The sequence below is a fragment of the Physella acuta genome, unplaced genomic scaffold (genome assembly GCF_028476545.2).
Source record: "Physella acuta isolate Inbredline_101_S28 unplaced genomic scaffold, ASM2847654v3 ptg000079l, whole genome shotgun sequence".
Taxonomy (NCBI): Eukaryota; Metazoa; Mollusca; class Gastropoda; family Physidae; genus Physella; species Physella acuta.
This window is the reverse complement of record NW_026731599.1, coordinates 425,690-444,980: the sequence shown is the minus strand read 5'-3', so window position 1 is coordinate 444,980 and position 19,291 is coordinate 425,690. Positions and strand designations below refer to the sequence as shown.

The window sequence follows — 19,291 nt, the reverse complement described above, 5'->3', positions numbered from 1 at the left end:
CACACTCTCACACACTCTCACACACACTCATTCTACTCACACACTCTCTCACACTCACTCTTACACACACTCTCTCAAACACACACTCACACACTCTCACACACTCTCACACACACTCATTCTACTCACACACTCTCTCACACTCACTCTTACACACACTCTCTCAAACACACACTCACACACTCTCACACACTCTCACACACTCTCACACTCAACCTTCTCACACACTCTCACACACACACTCTCACACTCACCCTACTCACACTTTCATACACTCACAATCACTCTCACACACTCCACATACTCTCACACACTCTCACACACACTCACACTCACTCTTACAACAACTCTCTTAAACACACACACACACTCACTCTCATACACTATCTCAAATAATCACACACACTCACACACTCTCACACACTCTCACACTCACACACTCACTCTTACACACACTCTCTCAAACACACACACACTCTCACACACTCTCTCTCACACACTCTCACACTCTCTCACACACACTCCACATACTCTCACACACTCTCACACACATTCCACATACTCTCACACACTCTCACACACACTCTTACACTCTTTTAAACACACACTCACACTCTCACACACACTCCACACACTCTCACACACACTCCACATACTCTCACACACTCTCACACACACACTCTCACTCTTACACACACTCTCAAATACTCTCACATACTCATACACAAACTCTCACACTCTCTCACACGTACTCCACATACTCTCACACACATGCTCACACTCTCACACTCACTCTTATACTCTCTCAAACACACACACACTCTCACACACACTCTCTCACACTCACCCTACTCACACACTCTCTCACTCACACTCTCTCAAACACTCTCTCACACACAGACACTCTCTCACACACTCTCACACACACTCTCACACACTCTCTCAAACACACTCTCACATACTCTCTCACACACACACTCTCACACACTCTCACACTCACCCTTCTCACACACTCACATACACACACACTATAACACACACACTCTCACACACTCTCACACTCACCCTTCTCACACACTCACATACACACACACTATAACACACACACTCTCACACACTCTCTCACACACACTCTCACACACTCTCACACACACTCAAACAAACACACACACACTCTCACATACTCTCACACTCACCCTACTCACACACTCACACACACACTCTAACACACACTCTCACACACTCTCTCACTCACCCTACTCACACACTCTCTCAATCACACTCTCTCACACACACACACTCACACACTCACACACACTCAAACAAACACACACACACTCTCTCACACATTCTCACACACTCTCACACACTCTCTCACACTCACCCTACTCACACACTCACACACACACTGTAACACACACTCTCACACACTCTCTCACACTCACCCTACTCACATACTCTCACACAACACTCTCACACTCACTCTCTCTCACAAACACTCACACACACTCTTACACTCTCACACACACTCTCACACACTCTCGCTCTTTCCCCCCTCCCCCCCCCCCCACCCCACGCCCCTCACACTCTCTTACACAGAATTTTTACTGTCGTTACAGGTTCACGTAGCAACATTGGAAAGAGAAGTCAGTATAAAGCACAGGTGAGTCTATCTACATCACAGGTGAGTCTGTCTACATCACAGGTGAGTCTGTCTACATCACAGGTGAGTCTGTCTACATCACAGGTGAGTGTGTCTACATCACAGGTGAGTGTGTAAATCACAGGTGAGTCTGTCTACATCACAGGTGAGTGTGTAAAGCACATGTGAGTGTAAAGTACATGTGAGTTTGTGTAAAGCAGAGATGAGTGTGTAAAGCACAGGTGAGTCTGTCTACAGCACAGGTGAGAGTGTAAAGCACAGGTGAGTCTGTCTACATCACAGGTGAGTCTGTCTACAGCACAGGTGAGTGTGTAAAGCACAGGTGAGTCTGTCTACATCACAGGTGAGTGTGTAAAGCACATGTGAGTGTAAAGTACATGTGAGTTTGTGTAAAGCAGAGATGAGTGTGTAAAGCACAGGTGAGTCTGTCTACAGCACAGGTGAGAGTGTAAACGACAGGTGAGTGTGTAAAGCAGAGAGGAGCGTGTAAAGCTCAGGTGAGTGTGTAAAGCACAGGTGAGTGTGTAAAGCACAGATGCATGTGTAAAGCTCAGGTGAGTGTGTAAAGCACAGATGCATGTGTAAAGCTCAGGTGAGTGTGTAAAGCACGGGTGAGTGTGTAAAGCACAGGTGAGTGTGTAAAGCACAGGTGAGTGTGTAAAGCACAGGTGGGTGTGTAAAGCACAGGTGAGTGTGTAAAGCTGCACTAATCGTGTGACGTGTCCCCAGACAATCGGCTTCAGGAATATCTGGCTCCGCCTCTTTGTCTACCGTGTCTGGCAGAATCTGATGGTTCTCAGGAAACTCTACTACCTCTGGCGGGCACCAATCACAAAATTTTGGATGGCCCAGGTAAGTCCGTCTTCTTGTTTTTGTTTGCGTCCCAGATCTTCTACTTCCTGTTTTTGTTTGTGTCCCAGATCTTCTACTTCCTGTTTTTGTTTGTGTCCCAGATCTTCTACTTCCTGTTTTTGTTTGCGTCCCAGATCTTCTACTTCCTGTTTTTGTTTGTGTCCCAGATCTTCTACTTCCTGTTTTTGTTTGTGTCCCAGATCTTCTACTTCCTGTTTTTGTTCGTGTCCCAGATCTTCTTCTTCCTGTTTTTGTTTGTGTCCCAGATCTTCTACTTCCTGTTTTTGTTTGCGTCCCAGATCTTCTTCTTCCTGTTTTTGTTTGCGTCCCAGATCTTCTACTTCCTGTTTTTGTTTGTGTCCCAGATCTTCTACTTCCTGTTTTTGTTTGCGTCCCAGATCTTCTACTTCCTGTTTTTGTTTGTGTCCCAGATCTTCTACTTCCTGTTTTTGTTTGTGTCCCAGATCTTCTACTTCCTGTTTTTGTTTGCGTCCCAGATCTTCTACTTCCTGTTTTTGTTTGTGTCCCAGATCTTCTACTTCCTGTTTTTGTTTGTGTCCCAGATCTTCTACTTCCTGTTTTTGTTCGTGTCCCAGATCTTCTACTTCCTGTTTTTGTTCGTGTCCCAGATCTTCTACTTCCTGTTTTTGTTTGTGTCCCAGATCTTCTACTTCCTGTTTTTGTTCGTGTCCCAGATCTTCTACTTCCTGTTTTTGTTCGTGTCCCAGATCTTCTACTTCCTGTTTTTGTTTGTGTCCCAGATCTTCTACTTCCTGTTTTTGTTTGCGTCCCAGATCTTCTACTTCCTGTTTTTGTTTGCGTCCCAGATCTTCTACTTCCTGTTTTTGTTTGTGTCCCAGATCTTCTACTTCCTGTTTTTGTTTGCGTCCCAGATCTTCTACTTCCTGTTTTTGTTTGTGTCCCAGATCTTCTACTTCCTGTTTTTGTTTGTGTCCCAGATCTTCTACTTCCTGTTTTTGTTTGCGTCCCAGATCTTCTACTTCCTGTTTTTGTTTGTGTCCCAGATCTTCTACTTCCTGTTTTTGTTTGTGTCCCAGATCTTCTACTTCCTGTTTTTGTTTGCGTCCCAGATCTTCCACTTCCTGTTTTTGTTTGTGTCCCAGATCTTCTACTTCCTGTTTTTGTTTGTGTCCCAGATCTTCTACTTCCTGTTTTTGTTCGTGTCCCAGATCTTCTACTTCCTGTTTTTGTTTGTGTCCCAGATCTTCTACTTCCTGTTTTTGTTTGCGTCCCAGATCTTCTACTTCCTGTTTTTGTTTGCGTCCCAGATCTTCTACTTCCTGTTTTTGTTTGTGTCCCAGATCTTCTACTTCCTGTTTTTGTTTGTGTCCCAGATCTTCTACTTCCTGTTTTTGTTCGTGTCCCAGATCTTCTACTTCCTGTTTTTGTTCGTGTCCCAGATCTTCTACTTCCTGTTTTTGCTGCTGTTCGTCCAAGCCCTCGGCGAGCCGTTCTGTGGCGACCACAACAAGAACAAGCTGGTGGTCATCTGGCTCTTTGGTCTGATGTGTGACCAGGTCTATCGCACGGCCATCAAGAAAAAGGTCAGCTGGCCTAGTTAGTGTGTGTGTGGGGGGGGGGGGGGGGGGAGGCGGGCTCATTTCTTCCAGACTTTTTTCTCCTCGGGGGGGGGGCGGGCTCATTTCTTCCAGACTTTTTTCTCCTCGGGGGGTGGGGGGACACTGTTAAAAAGATTATATTTTTTCCTTATATAATTATATTAATTCCATTTCGTTCGGGGGGCGGTAGACTTTCTTCGGGGGACATTATAATTAGCATTGATTGATAAAGTGCAATATGGTAGGTAAAACACAGATATTTTAAATACTGCCTTTTATTTATTTTATACACTGAACGTACTGTTTACTAATTATTGGATTTCATCAACAACAATTTAGAAGCCGCTCCTAAATGTCCTATATGTGTAAGCCCTGCTAGGGGGGGGGGGGGATACCTAATATCTACCCTTCTAGGCTTATCTAACTAACTACTGTCCGGTCAGTGCAAGCCCGGCTAAACCCAGACTGGTTAATAACCGAACCTTAGTCTAAATAATGAAAACAAAAAGCTTTAACAATAATATAAAATTTATTTAACAAAATATGGAACCAAAAGTTATTATAAAAAAAACTAGAATCTAGATCTAGACAAAACAAAACACTCAAGACATACAAAACAAACAGAACTCAACGAAACAAAATACCCAATCTCGGACCACCGTCCATACACCACATAAACGTGACACAGAAACTCTTCAACACACAGGCCTCGACATTCCAGCAGAATGTCCCTCCCTGTCGACACACCACATTCACGAACAAAAAAACCAATTACTACGAACAAAGAAACCAATACTACGCACAAGAAAATAGTCCCTAATACAATAATAAGTAACATTCAGGACTTAAAGCAAAGTGGAGCCACACTCCTTAAACAATGTTTGCATAAATAATATCAAAATATAAACAAGACAAAGCAATTACAAACCATTTTAAAATCATAATTATATCAGCGCCAGAATAGCGGACTACTTAAATAGAAACAACAACAATCCTCGGAGGAACACAAAAAGACATTCACCTTTTTGTAGTAAAATAATTAAATAACTCCCCAGCCCCTTACATATGTTTACTTCTATCTTTCCGTTTGCGGACAAGTTTGAGGTATTATCATCGTTCACTAAATTGAATCAGGCGTGTCCGTCGGCGCCCCGGTAGGGTGTGATTTGGCGCCCTGGGATATCCTGTGAGTGCTATGGTGCAAACGTTTGTTTTAAAGAATGCGATAGGCTGTGAATAAAAAGGGTTACTATAGTCGTACACTAAATCGAATCCGGGGCGTCCTCAGGCGCCCCGACAGGGTGCTATTTGTCGCCACGGGCCTTCCTAAGTTCGTTTTAACAGTGCCGTAGACTGTAGATAAGAAGGGTTACTATAGTCCTTAAGTAAATCGAAACCGGGCGTGTGTATTTGCTTTTGTGTTTGTGTTTGCGTTACGTTTGTGTTTGTGTTTCTGTTTTTTTTTTGTCTGTGTTTGGGTTTGCGTTTATGTTATGTTTGCGTTTTTTTGTGTTTATGTTTTGTTTTTTAGTTGGTTGTGGTTAGGGTTAATTAGACAAGTAGTGTATTTCCTAAACCCGGGCAAAGCAGGTTATATGCTGCTTAATAAACACACGAGTCATGGTCCTCTTCACTGAGGCCTGTGCAGGGCCTGGCCGGGACGGCTAGTATACAATGTAAGGATCTATTTCTAGATCAACATAGATGATTGGGTGTGTGAAGCCATTGTTTGGGCTAACGTTTTGACTGTCTTTAGCAATACTCAGAAGTCTCGATCGTCAGCAACCTGCGGACTTTGCTCGTCGTCTGCTACACGCTGTGTCTGATGATCTTCTGCCGTCTCATGTACCCCAACTTGCTACCGTTTGCCTATGTCAAGGTCATGTTAAGCTTCAGTCTCGTCTATTTCTTCTTCAACGCCATGACCTACTTGTTTCCAGTCAGCCCAGTCTACGGTCCCATGATGATCAACATCTCAGTCATGGTAGGTCCTGATTGTCCTGACCTCACTGATTGTTTATTTATATGAAATATGACTTTATCGTATCCACGTATCCTAAAATCTTGACGTCACGTCCTAAATGTCCTGACGTCACCCCTCTGAAAGTCCTTACGTCTTGTGCTGAATGTCCTGACGTCATGTCCTAGATGAAGAAGGACCTGATCAGCTGGCTGAAAATGTGGTCCTTAACGCTGGTGTCTGGGGCTGTGTCCATGTACGCCGTCGTCTACCCTGCCCACCCCCTGGGCTGGCCTGGCTTCTTCAAGGCCTTCAGACGTGCCATCTTTGGTCTCTTTATGACAGACCTGTCTGACCTGAGAGCAGGTGGGCTGTAGGCTGGGTTAAGGTCAGGTGGGCTGGGTTAAGGTCAGGTAGGCTGGGTTAAGGTCAGGTAGGCTGGGTTAAGGTCAGGTAGGCTGGGTTAAGGTCAGGTAGGCTGGGTTAAGGTCAGATGGGCTGGGTTAAGGTCAGGTAGGCTGGGTTAAGGTCAGGTAGGCTGGGTTAAGGTCAGGTGGGCTGGGTTAAGGTCAGATGGGCTGGGTTAAGGTCAGGTGGGCTGGGTTAAGGTCAGATGGGCTGGGTTAAGGTCAGGTAGGCTGGGTTAAGGTCAGATGGGCTGGGTTAAGGTCAGGTAGGCTGGGTTAAGGTCAGGTGGGCTGGGTTAAGGTCAGGTAGGCTGGGTTAAGGTCAGGTGGGCTGGGTTAAGGTCAGGTAGGCTGGGTTAAGGTCAGGTAGGCTGGGTTAAGGTCAGGTAGGCTGTGCGGCATCTTACACTAGTTATGACGGCTACAGGACATTCCCCCCCTCGTATTTACCCTCTGTCAATTACCCCCTGTCAATTACCCCCCCTGTCATTTACCCCCCCCGGGAAATACCCCCCACCCTCACCCCTCAAGTTAGAATCCTAACTCTATTTGGAACTCTATACCTAAATACTACTTTAATCCAAACCTTAAGAAAAAAGACCAAAACCTAAGCATCCACCTTAGCCTAAAACTTAACACAAAACCAACGCTAGACATCGGTTTAAACCTAACTCTCACCCTAGCCCTAAACCAAACTCCAACCCTAACCCTAGCCCTAACCCTAAAGCTAACCCTAGCCCTAGCCCTAAACCAAACTCCAACCCTAACCCTAGCCCTAAAGCTAACCCTAGCCCTAAACCTAACCCTAAATCTAAACATAACCCTAGGTCTAACCCTGCCCGTGTGTGTGTGTGTGTGGGGGGGGGGGGGTAATGTCCTACTGGGCGGGGGTAATTGACAGGGGGTAATTACTCCGGGGGGGGGGGGGTAATGTCGGGGTGGTGGGGGGGGGGGTAATTGACGGGGGGAGGGGGAATGCCCTGTTCCCAGTTATGACATCACCGTTTTACATCCCACAGATAACCCCTGCTCGTGCCTGTACAACTACTCACATCAGTTTGGATGTCAAGGTGAGTTACCTGCTCATTAGTTGTAGCTCATTGTTTCTTGCTAAGGTTCCGTGACAAATGTTCTCTGACAAAATATCCCAGACAAAATATCTCACGGAGAAATGATCCCTCAAATCTTGAATTCAATATGACCCCCCCCTCTCTCTCTCTCTCTCTCTCTCTCTCTCTTATGCAGCGTTGACTATAAATGGTGGGGTGGACATAATGGGATATTGGTTTGTGCAGGGCAGAGATCGGGTAACTGGGTCGTCTAGTACCTGCTTTAATAAATTACCATTCCAATTAGTTTGATTAAGTTTACTTAAGACATTTTCTTTTTATTTTCAGTTGATAAAATCCCAGGTAAACGCTTCAACTATCCCAGGTAAACCATTCAACTATCCCAGGTAAACCATTCAACTATCCCAGGTAAACCATTCAACTATCCCAGGTAAACCATTCAACTATCCCAGGTAAACCATTCAACTATGCCAGGTAAACCATTCAACTATCCCAGGTAAACCATTCAACTATCCCAGGTAAACCATTCAACTATCCCAGGTAAACCATTCAACTATCCCAGGTAAACCATTCAACTATCCCAGGTAAACCATTCAACTATCCCAGGTAAACCATTCAACTATCCCAGGTAAACCATTCAACTATGCCAGGTAAACCATTCAACTATCCCAGGTAAACCATTCAACTTTGCCAGGTAAACCATTCAACTATCCCAGGTAAACCATTCAACTATCCCAGGTAAACCATTCAACTATCCCAGGTAAACCATTCAACTATCCCAGGTAAACCATTCAACTATCCCAGGTAAACCATTCAACTATCCCAGGTAAACCATTCAACTATCCCAGGTAAACCATTCAACTATCCCAGGTAAACCATTCAACTATCCCAGGTAAACCATTCAACTATCCCAGGTAAACCATTCAACTATCCCAGGTAACCGGAAGTGAAATAAATTCTTCGTTCAGTTTTTAAAAGCCTATGATTTGAGTATTGTTCCAGTTAGATAGGAGACATTTCACATGTGTAAAAGATCTAATTATCAGTTTTCTAACAAAGTATGAGTATGTTGTCTGATGGTCGATGTAGACGATTGCGCAAATATTTTTGTTGTCTGATTGTTTGTTCTGACATTGTCCTGACATTGCAGGTGACATCAAGGACAGGCTCGCGCAATGTCCTAACGACAACCTCAGCAGCTACCTTATCGTCCTGCAGTTCCTGTTTAACACGAAGCTAGTGTACAACACGCTGATCTTTGCTATCACAAGGTTGGTCTATGGGGGGGTTGTCACAAGTTTGGTCTATGGGAGGTTGTCACAAGGTTGGTCTATGGGAGGTTGTCACAAGGTTGGTCTATGGGGGGGTTGTCACAAGTTTGGTCTATGGGAGGTTGTCACAAGGTTGGTCTATGGGAGGTTGTCACAAGGTTGGTCTATGGGAGGTTGTCACAAGGTTGGTCTATGGGAGGTTGTCACAAGGTTGGTCTATGGGAGGTTGTCACAAGGTTGGTCTATGGGAGGTTGTCACAAGGTTGGTCTATGGGAGGTTGTCACAAGGTTGGTCTACCATGGGGGGTTGTCACAAGGTTGGTCTATGGAAGGTTGTCACAAGGTTGGTCTATGGGAGGTTGTCACAAGGTTGGTCTATGGGAGGTTGTCACAAGGTTGGTCTACCATGGGGGTTGTCACAAGGTTGGTCTATGGAAGGTTGTCACAAGGTTGGTCTATGGGAGGTTGTCACAAGGTTGGTCTATGGGAGGTTGTCACAAGGTTGGTCTATGGGAGGTTGTCACAAGGTTGGTCTATGGGAGGTTGTCACAAGGTTGGTCTATGGGAGGTTGTCACAAGGTTGGTCTATGGGAGGTTGTCACAAGGTTGGTATATGGGAGGTTGTCACAAGGTTGGTGTATGGGAGGTTGTCACAAGGTTGGTCTATGGGAGGTTGTCACAAGGTTGGTCTATGGGAGGTTGTCACAAGGTTGGTCTATGGGAGGTTGTCACAAGGTTGGTCTATGGGAGGTTGTCACAAGGTTGGTCTATGGGAGGTTGTCACAAGGTTGGTCTATGGGAGGTTGTCACAAGGTTGGTCTATGGGAGGTTGTCACAAGGTTGGTCTATGGGAGGTTGTCACAAGGTTGGTCTATGGGAGGTTGTCACAAGGTTGGTCTATGGGAGGTTGTCACAAGGTTGGTCTATGGGAGGTTGTCACAAGGTTGGTCTATGGGAGGTTGTCACAAGGTTGGTCTATGGGAGGTTGTCACAAGGTTGGTCTATGGGAGGTTGTCACAAGGTTGGTCTATGGGAGGTTGTCACAAGGTTGGTCTATGGGAGGTTGTCACAAGGTTGGTCTATGGGAGGTTGTCACAAGGTTGGTCTATGGGAGATTGTCACAAGGTTGGTCTATGGCAGGTTGTCACAAGGTTGGTCTATGGGAGGTTGTCACAAGGTTGGTCTATGGGAGGTTGTCACAAGTTTGGTCTATGGGAGGTTGTCACAAGGTTGGTCTATGGAAGGTTGTCACAAGGTTGGTCTATGGAAGGTTGTCACAAGGTTGGTCTATGGGAGGTTGTCACAAGGTTGGTCTATGGCAGGTTGTCACAAGGTTGGTCTATGGGAGGTTGTTACAAGGTTGGTCTATGGGAGGTTGTCACAAGGTTGGTCTATGGGAGGTTGTTACAAGGTTGGTCTATGGGAGGTTGTCACAAGGTTGGTCTATGGGAGGTTGTCACAAGGTTGGTCTATGGGAGGTTGTCACAAGGTTGGTCTATGGGAGGTTGTCACAAGGTTGGTCTATGGGAGGTTGTCACAAGTTTGGTCTATGGGAGGTTGTCACAAGGTTGGTCTACCATGGGAGGTTGTCACAAGGTTGGTCTATGGGGGGTTGTCACAAGGTTGGTCTATGGGAGGTTGTCTCAAGGTTGGTCTATGGGAGGTTGTCACAAGGTTGGTCTATGGGAGGTTGTCACAAGGTTGGTCTATGGGAGGTTGTCACAAGGTTGGTCTATGGGAGGTTGTCACAAGTTTGGTCTATGGGAGGTTGTCACAAGGTTGGTCTACCATGGGGGGTTGTCACAAGGTTGGTCTATGGGAGGTTGTCACAAGGTTGGTCTATGGGAGGTTGTCACAAGGTTGGTCTATGGGAGGTTGTCACAAGGTTGGTCTATGGGAGGTTGTCACAAGGTTGGTCTATGGGAGGTTGTCTCAAGGTTGGTCTATGGGAGGTTGTCTCAAGGTTGGTCTAAGGGAGGTTGTCACAAGGTTGGTCTATGGGAGGTTGTCACAAGGTTGGTCTATGGGAGGTTGTCACAAGGTTGGTCTATGGGAGGTTGTCACAAGTTTGGTCTATGGGAGGTTGTCACAAGGTTGGTCTACCATGGGGGGTTGTCACAAGGTTGGTCTATGGGAGGTTGTCACAAGGTTGGTCTATGGGAGGTTGTCACAAGGTTGGTCTATGGGAGGTTGTCACAAGGTTGGTCTATGGGAGGTTGTCACAAGGTTGGTCTATGGGAGGTTGTCACAAGGTTGGTCTATGGGAGGTTGTCTCAAGGTTGGTCTATGGGAGGTTGTCTCAAGGTTGGTCTATGGGAGGTTGTCACAAGGTTGGTCTATGGGAGGTTGTCACAAGGTTGGTCTATGGGAGGTTGTCACAAGGTTGGTCTATGGGAGGTTGTCACAAGGTTGGTCTATGGCAGGTTGTCACAAGGTTGGTCTACCATGGGAGGTTGTCACAAGGTTGGTCTATGGGAGGTTGTCAGAAGTTTGGTCTATGGGAGGTTGTCACAAGGTTGGTCTATGGGAGGTTGTCACAAGGTTGGTGTATGGGAGGTTGTCACAAGGTTGGTCTATGGGAGGTTGTCACAAGGTTGGTCTACCATGGGGGGTTGTCACAAGGTTGGTCTATGGAAGGTTGTCACAAGGTTGGTCTATGGGAGGTTGTCACAAGGTTGGTCTATGGGAGGTTGTCACAAGGTTGGTCTACCATGGGGGGTTGTCACAAGGTTGGTCTATGGGAGGTTGTCACAAGGTTGGTCTATGGGAGGTTGTCACAAGGTTGGTCTATGGGAGGTTGTCACAAGGTTGGTCTATGGGAGGTTGTCACAAGGTTGGTCTATGGGAGGTTGTCACAAGGTTGGTCTATGGGAGGTTGTCTCAAGGTTGGTCTATGGGAGGTTGTCTCAAGGTTGGTCTATGGGAGGTTGTCACAAGGTTGGTCTATGGGAGGTTGTCACAAGGTTGGTCTATGGGAGGTTGTCACAAGGTTGGTCTATGGGAGGTTGTTACAAGGTTGGTCTATGGGAGGTTGTCACAAGTTTGGTCTATGGGAGGTTGTCACAAGGTTGGTCTATGGGGGGTTGTCACAAGGTTGGTCTATGGGAGGTTGTCACAAGGTTGGTCTATGGGAGGTTGTCACAAGGTTGGTCTATGGAAGGTTGTCACAAGGTTGGTCTATGGGAGGTTGTCACAAGGTTGGTTTACCATGGGAGGTTGTCACAAGGTTGGTCTACCATGGCAGGTTGTCACCATGTATGGCAGAGTCCACTTTTTTTCTCCCAGTGAAACGCTGCAAAACACCCATGAAAAATCCATCGAGATTTGGAAGTACCAGTTTTTTAAGCTCGTCATCAGCAACCAACAGCGGCCCTTCCTGCCGGTCCCCCTGGTACTGGCTCTCTACCCCTTCATCGCCATCAGGTTCCTGTACAACACCTGTCGCAGGCTCTGCAGGGCCTTCTGTCCCTGCTGCAGGAAGCCTAAAGATAGGGTCAGTGGCAGCAGTGCTGACTGGGGGGGGGGGGGAGAACAGTGCTGACTGGGGGGGGGGGGAGAAAACAGTGGTGACTGGGAGAGAGAGAGAGAACAGTGCTGACTGGGAGAGAGAGATAGAGAACAGTGCTGAGTGGGGGGGGGAGGGGAGAGAACAGTGGTGACTGGGAGAGAGAGAGAGAACAGTGCTGACTGGGAGAGAGAGAGAGAGAACAGTGCTGACTGGGAGAGAGAGATAGAGAACAGTGCTGACTGGGAGAGAGAGAGAGAGAGAACAGTGCTGACTGGGGGGGAGGGGAGAGAACAGTGCTGACTGGGAGAGAGAGAGAGAGAGAGAACAGTGCTGACTGGGGGGGGGGAGAGAACAGTGCTGACTGGGAGAGAGAGAGAACAGTGCTGACTGGGGGGAGGGGAGAGAACAGTGCTGACTGGGAGAGAGAGAGAGAGAGAACAGTGCTGACTGGGGGGGGGGAGAGAACAGTGCTGACTGGGAGAGAGAGATAGAGAACAGTGCTGAGTGGGGGGGGGGGAGGGGAGAGAACAGTGGTGACTGGGAGAGAGAGAGAGAACAGTGCTGACTGGGAGAGAGAGATAGAGAGAGAACAGTGCTGACTGGGAGAGAGAGAGAGAGAGAGAACAGTGCTGACTGGGGGGAGGGGAGAGAACAGTGCTGACTGGGAGAGAGAGAGAGAGAACAGTACTGACTGGGAGAGAGAGAGAACAGTGCTGACTGGGGGGAGGGGAGAGAACAGTGCTGACTGGGAGAGAGAGAGAGAACAGTGCTGACTGGGAGAGAGAGAGAGAGAACAGTGCTGACTGGGAGAGAGAGAGAGAACAGTGCTGACTGGGAGAGAGAGAGAGAACAGTGTTGACTGGGAGAGAGAGATAGAGAACAGTTCTGACTGGGAGAGAGAGATAGAGAACAGTGCTGACTGGGAGAGAGAGAGAGAGAGAACAGTGCTGACTGGGAGAGAGAGAGAGAGAACAGTGCTGACTGGGAGAGAGAGAGAGAGAACAGTGCTGACTGGGGGGGAGAACAGTGCTGACTGGGAGAGAGAGAGAACAGTGCTGACTGGGGGGGGGGAGAGAACAGTGCTGACTGGGGGGGAGAGAACAGTGCTGACTGGGAGAGAGAGAACAGTGCTGACTGGGAGAGAGAGAGAACAGTGCTGACTGGGAGAGAGAGAGAGAGAACAGTGCTGACTGGGGGGGGGAGAGAACAGTGCTGACTGGGAGAGAGAGAGAGAGAACAGTGCTGACTGGGAGAGAGAGAGAACAGTGCTGACTGGGAGAGAGAGAGAGAGAACAGTGCTGACTGGGAGAGAGAGAGAGAGAACAGTGCTGACTGGGAGAGAGAGAGAGAACAGTGCTGACTGGGAGAGAGAGAGAGAACAGTGCTGACTGGGAGAGAGAGATAGAGAACAGTTCTGACTGGGAGAGAGAGAGAGAGAACAGTGCTGACTGGGAGAGAGAGAGAGAGAGAACAGTGCTGACTGGGAGAGAGAGAGAGAACAGTGCTGACTGGGGGGGGGGAGAGAACAGTGCTGACTGGGAGAGAGAGAGAGAACAGTGCTGACTGGGAGAGAGAGAGAGAACAGTGCTGACTGGGAGAGAGAGAGAGAACAGTGCTGGCTGGGAGAGAGAGAGAGAGAGAACAGTGCTGACTGGGAGAGAGAGAGAGAACAGTGCTGGCTGGGAGAGAGAGAGAGAACAGTGCTGACTGGGAGAGAGAGAGAGAGAGAACAGTGCTGGCTGGGAGAGAGAGAGAGAGAGAACAGTGCTGACTGGGAGAGAGAGAGAGAACAGTGCTGACTGGGAGAGAGAGAGAACAGTGCTGGCTGGGAGAGAGAGAGAGAACAGTGCTGACTGGGAGAGAGAGAGAGAGAGAACAGTGCTGACTGGGAGAGAGAGAGAGAACAGTGCTGACTGGGAGAGAGAGAGAGAACAGTGCTGACTGGGAGAGAGAGAGAGAACAGTGCTGGCTGGGAGAGAGAGAGAGAACAGTGCTGACTGGGAGAGAGAGAGAGAGAGAACAGTGCTGACTGGGAGAGAGAGAGAGAACAGTGCTGACTGGGGGGGGGGAGAGAACAGTGCTGACTGGGAGAGAGAGAGAGAACAGTGCTGACTGGGAGAGAGAGAGAGAACAGTGCTGACTGGGAGAGAGAGAGAGAGAGAACAGTGCTGGCTGGGAGAGAGAGAGAGAGAACAGTGCTGACTGGGAGAGAGAGAGAGAACAGTGCTGACTGGGAGAGAGAGAGAGAACAGTGCTGGCTGGGAGAGAGAGAGAGAACAGTGCTGACTGGGAGAGAGAGAGAGAGAGAACAGTGCTGGCTGGGAGAGAGAGAGAGAACAGTGCTGACTGGGAGAGAGAGAGAAAATTGCTGACTGGGAGAGAGAGAGAACAGTGCTGACTGGGAGAGAGAGAGAGAGAGAGAACAGTGCTGACTGGGAGAGAGAGAGAACAGTGCTGACTGGGAGAGAGAGAGAGAGAGAGAGAGAACAGTGCTGGCTGGGAGAGAGAGAACAGTGCTGACTGGGAGAGAGAGAGAGAGAACAGTGCTGGCTGGGAGAGAGAGAGAGAGAGAACAGTGCTGACTGGGAGAGAGAGAGAGAACAGTGCTGACTGGGAGAGAGAGAGAAAATTGCTGACTGGGAGAGAGAGAGAGAGAACAGTGCTGACTGGGAGAGAGAGAGAGAACAGTGCTGACTGGGAGAGAGAGAGAAAATTGCTGACTGGGAGAGAGAGAGAGAACAGTGCTGACTGGGAGAGAGAGAGAACAGTGCTGACTGGGAGAGAGAGAGAGAACAGTGCTGACTGGGAGAGAGAGAGAGAACAGTGCTGACTGGGAGAGAGAGAGAGAGAGAGAACAGTGCTGACTGGGAGAGAGAGAGAGAACAGTGCTGACTGGGAGAGAGAGATAGAGAACAGTTCTGACTGGGAGAGAGAGAGAGAGAGAGAGAACAGTGCTGACTGGGAGAGAGAGAGAGAACAGTGCTGACTGGGAGAGAGAGAGAACAGTGCTGGCTGGGAGAGAGAGAACAGTGCTGACTGGGAGAGAGAGAGAACAGTGCTGACTGGGAGAGAGAGAGAGAGAACAGTGCTGACTGGGAGAGAGAGAGAGAACAGTGCTGACTGGGAGAGAGAGAGAGAGAACAGTGCTGACTGGGAGAGAGAGAGAACAGTGCTGACTGGGAGAGAGAGAGAGAGAACAGTGCTGACTGGGAGAGAGAGAGAGAGAACAGTGCTGGCTGGGAGAGAGAGAACAGTGCTGACTGGGAGAGAGAGAGAACAGTGCTGACTGGGAGAGAGAGAGAGAACAGTGCTGACTGGGAGAGAGAGAGAGAGAACAGTGCTGACTGGGAGAGAGAGAGAGAGAACAGTGCTGACTGGGAGAGAGAGAGAACAGTGCTGACTGGGAGAGAGAGAGAGAACAGTGCTGACTGGGGGGGAGGGGAGAGAACAGTGCTGACTGGGGGGAGGGGAGAGAACAGTGCTGACTGGGAGAGAGAGAGAGAGAGAACAGTGCTGACTGGGAGAGAGAGAGAGAGAGAACAGTGCTGACTGGGAGAGAGAGAGAGAACAGTGCTGACTGGGAGAGAGAGAGAGAGAGAACAGTGCTGACTGGGAGAGAGAGAGAGAGAGAACAGTGCTGACTGGGAGAGAGAGAGAGAGAGAACAGTGCTGACTGGGAGAGAGAGAGAGAACAGTGCTGACTGGGAGAGAGAGAGAGAGAGAACAGTGCTGACTGGGAGAGAGAGAGAGAGAGAACAGTGCTGACTGGGAGAGAGAGAGAGAACAGTGCTGACTGGGGGGGGGGGAGAGAACAGTGCTGACTGGGAGAGAGAGAGAGAGAGAACAGTGCTGACTGGGAGAGAGAGAGAGAGAGAACAGTGCTGACTGGGAGAGAGAGAGAGAACAGTGCTGACTGGGGGGGGGGAGAGAACAGTGCTGACTGGGAGAGAGAGAGAGAGAGAGAACAGTGCTGACTGTGAGAGAGAGAGAACAGTGGTGACTGTGAGAGAGAGAGAGAGAGAGAGAACAGTGCTGACTGGGAGAGAGAGAGAGAGAGAGAACAGTGCTGACTGGGGGGAGGGGAGAGAACAGTGCTGACTGGGAGAGAGAGAGAGAGAGAACAGTGCTGACTGGGAGAGAGAGAGAGAGAGAACAGTGCTGACTGGGAGAGAGAGAGAGAGAGAGAGAACAGTGCTGACTGGGGGGAGGGGAGAGAACAGTGCTGACTGAGAGAGAGAGAGAGAGAGAGAGAACAGTGCTGACAGTGGGGGAGGGGAGAGAACAGTGCTGACTGGGAGAGAGAGAGAGAGAGAGAGAGAGAACAGTGCTGACTGGGGGAGAGAGAGAGAGAGAGAACAGTGCTGACTGGGGGGAGGGGAGAGAACAGTGCTGACTGGGAGAGAGAGAGAGAGAGAACAGTGCTGACTGGGAGAGAGAGAGAGAGAGAGAGAGAGAACAGTGCTGACTGGGAGAGAGAGAGAGAGAGAGAGAGAGAGAGAACAGTGCTGACTGGGGGGGAGGGGAGAGAACAGTGCTGACTGGGAGAGAGAGAGAGAGAGAGAGAGAACAGTGCTGACTGGGAGAGAGAGAGAGAGAGAGAACAGTGCTGACTGGGGGGAGGGGAGAGAACAGTGCTGACTGGGAGAGAGAGAGAGAGAGAACAGTGCTGACTGGGAGAGAGAGAGAGAGAGAACAGTGCTGACTGGGGGGAGGGGAGAGAACAGTGCTGACTGGGAGAGAGAGAGAGAGAGAGAGAGAGAGAGAGAGAGAACAGTGCTGACTGGGAGAGAGAGAACAGTGCTGACTGGGGGGAGGGGAGAGAACAGTGCTGACTGGGAGAGAGAGAGAGAGAGAGAGAGAGAGAGAGAGAGAACAGTGCTGACTGGGGGGAGGGGAGAGAACAGTGCTGACTGGGAGAGAGAGAGAGAGAGAGAGAGAGAGAGAGAGAGAGAGAGAACAGTGCTGACTGGGAGAGAGAGAACAGTGCTGACTGGGGGGGAGAGAACAGTGCTGACTGGGAGAGAGAGAGAGAGAACAGTGCTGACTGGGAGAGAGAGAGAGAGAGAGAGAGAACAGTGCTGACTGGGGGGAGAGAACAGTGCTGACTGGGAGAGAGAGAGAACAGTGCTGACTGGGAGAGAGAGAGAGAGAGAACAGTGCTGACTGTGAGAGAGAGAGAACAGTGGTGACTGGGAGAGAGAGAGAGAACAGTGCTGACTGGGAGAGAGAGAGAGAGAGAGAGAACAGTGCTGACTGGGAGAGAGAGAGAGAGAACAGTTCTGACTGGGAGAGAGAGAGAGAGAGAACAGTGGTGACTGGGAGAGAGAGAGAGAACAGTGCTGACTGGGAGAGAGAGAGAGAGAGAGAACAGAGCTGACTGGGAGAGAGAGAGAGAACAGTGCTGGCTGGGAGAGAGAGAGAACAGTGCTGGCTGGGAGAGAGAGAACAGTGCTGACTGGGAGAGAGAGAGAGAGAACAGTGCTGACTGGGAGAGAGAGAGAGAGAACAGTGCTGACTGGGAGAGAGAGAGAGAGAGAGAGAACAGTGCTGACTGGGAGAGAGAGAGAGAGAACAGTTCTGACTGGGAGAGAGAGAGAGAGAGAACAGTGGTGACTGGGAGAGAGAGAGAGAACAGTGCTGACTGGGAGAGAGAGAGAGAGAGAGAACAGAGCTGACTGGGAGAGAGAGAGAACAGTGCTGGCTGGGAGAGAGAGAACAGTGCTGGCTGGGAGAGAGAGAACAGTGCTGACTGGGAGAGAGAGAGAGAGAACAGTACTGACTGGTAGAGAGAGACAGAGAACAGTGCTGACTGGGAGAGAGAGAGAACAGTGCTGGCTGGGAGAGAGAGAGAACAGTACTGACTGGGAGAGAGAGAGAGAACAGTGCTGACTGGGAGAGAGAGAACAGTGCTGACTGGGAGAGAGAGAGAACAGTGCTGACTGGGAGAGAGAGAGAACAGTGCTGGCTGGGAGAGAGAGAGAACAGTGCTGGCTGGGAGAGAGAGAACAGTGCTGGCTGGGAGAGAGAGAACAGTGCTGGCTGGGAGAGAGAGAACAGTGCTGACTGGGAGAGAGAGAGAACAGTGCTGACTGGGAGAGAGAGAGAACAGTGCTGACTGGGAGAGAGAGAGAACAGTGCTGACTGGGAGAGAGAGAGAGAGAGAGAACAGTGCTGACTGGGAGAGAGAGAGAACAGTGCTGACTGGGAGAGAGAGAGAGAGAACAGTGCTGACTGGGAGAGAGAGAGAACAGTGCTGACTGGGAGAGAGAGAGAGAGAGAGAGAGAACAGTGCTGGCTGGGAGAGAGAGAACAGTGCTGACTGGGAGAGAGAGAGAGAGAACAGTACTGACTGGGAGAGAGAGAGGAGAGAACAGTGCTGACTGGGAGAGAGAGAGAACAGTGCTGGCTGGGAGAGAGAGAGAGAGAACAGTACTGACTGGGAGAGAGAGAGAACAGTGCTGACTGGGAGAGAGAGAGAACAGTGGCTGACTGGGAGAGAGAGAGAGAGAGAGGAGAGAACAGTGCTGGCTGGGAGAGAGAGAACAGTGCTGACTGGGAGAGAGAGAGAGAACAGTGCTGACTGGGAGAGAGAGAGAGAACAGTGCTGACTGGGAGAGAGAGAACAGTGCTGACTGGGAGAGAGAGAGAGAGAACAGTACTGACTGGGAGAGAGAGAGAGAGAACAGTACTGACTGGGAGAGAGAGAGAGAGAACAGTGCTGACTGGGAGAGAGAGAACAGTGCTGACTGGGAGAGAGAGAGAGAGAACAGTGCTGACTGGGAGAGAGAGAGAACAGTGCTGACTGGGAGAGAGAGAGAGAAACAGTGCTGACTGGGAGAGAGAGAGAACAGTGCTGACTGGAGAGAGAGAGAGAGAACAGTGCTGACTGGGAGAGAGAGAGAGAGAGAGAACAGTGCTGACTGGGAGAGAGAGAGAACAGTGCTGACTGGGGAGAGAGAGAGAGAGAGAACAGTAGAGAA

At 49.3% G+C, this 19,291-nt stretch overlaps 1 protein-coding gene across 3 annotated transcripts in view; it reads left to right on the top strand.

Annotated features, from left to right (window-relative positions):
- Window positions 1-19,291, top strand: part of LOC131954827 (transient receptor potential cation channel subfamily M member-like 2) — a 42,281-nt gene that overhangs the window by 10,392 nt on the left and 12,598 nt on the right. For 2 of the 3 annotated variants that reach the window (XM_059318629.1, XM_059318620.1), the window contains exons 15-23: window positions 1,620-1,663; window positions 2,393-2,515; window positions 3,937-4,080; window positions 5,852-6,079; window positions 6,244-6,421; window positions 7,482-7,532; window positions 7,860-7,874; window positions 8,683-8,803; window positions 12,089-12,296. In XM_059318629.1, the coding sequence (XP_059174612.1) occupies window positions 1,620-1,663; window positions 2,393-2,515; window positions 3,937-4,080; window positions 5,852-6,079; window positions 6,244-6,421; window positions 7,482-7,532; window positions 7,860-7,874; window positions 8,683-8,803; window positions 12,089-12,296 (1,112 nt within the window). The remainder of the gene's footprint in view (window positions 1-1,619; window positions 1,664-2,392; window positions 2,516-3,936; window positions 4,081-5,851; window positions 6,080-6,243; window positions 6,422-7,481; window positions 7,533-7,859; window positions 7,875-8,682; window positions 8,804-12,088; window positions 12,297-19,291) is intronic. The other variant, XM_059318638.1, reaches the window with a different exon arrangement.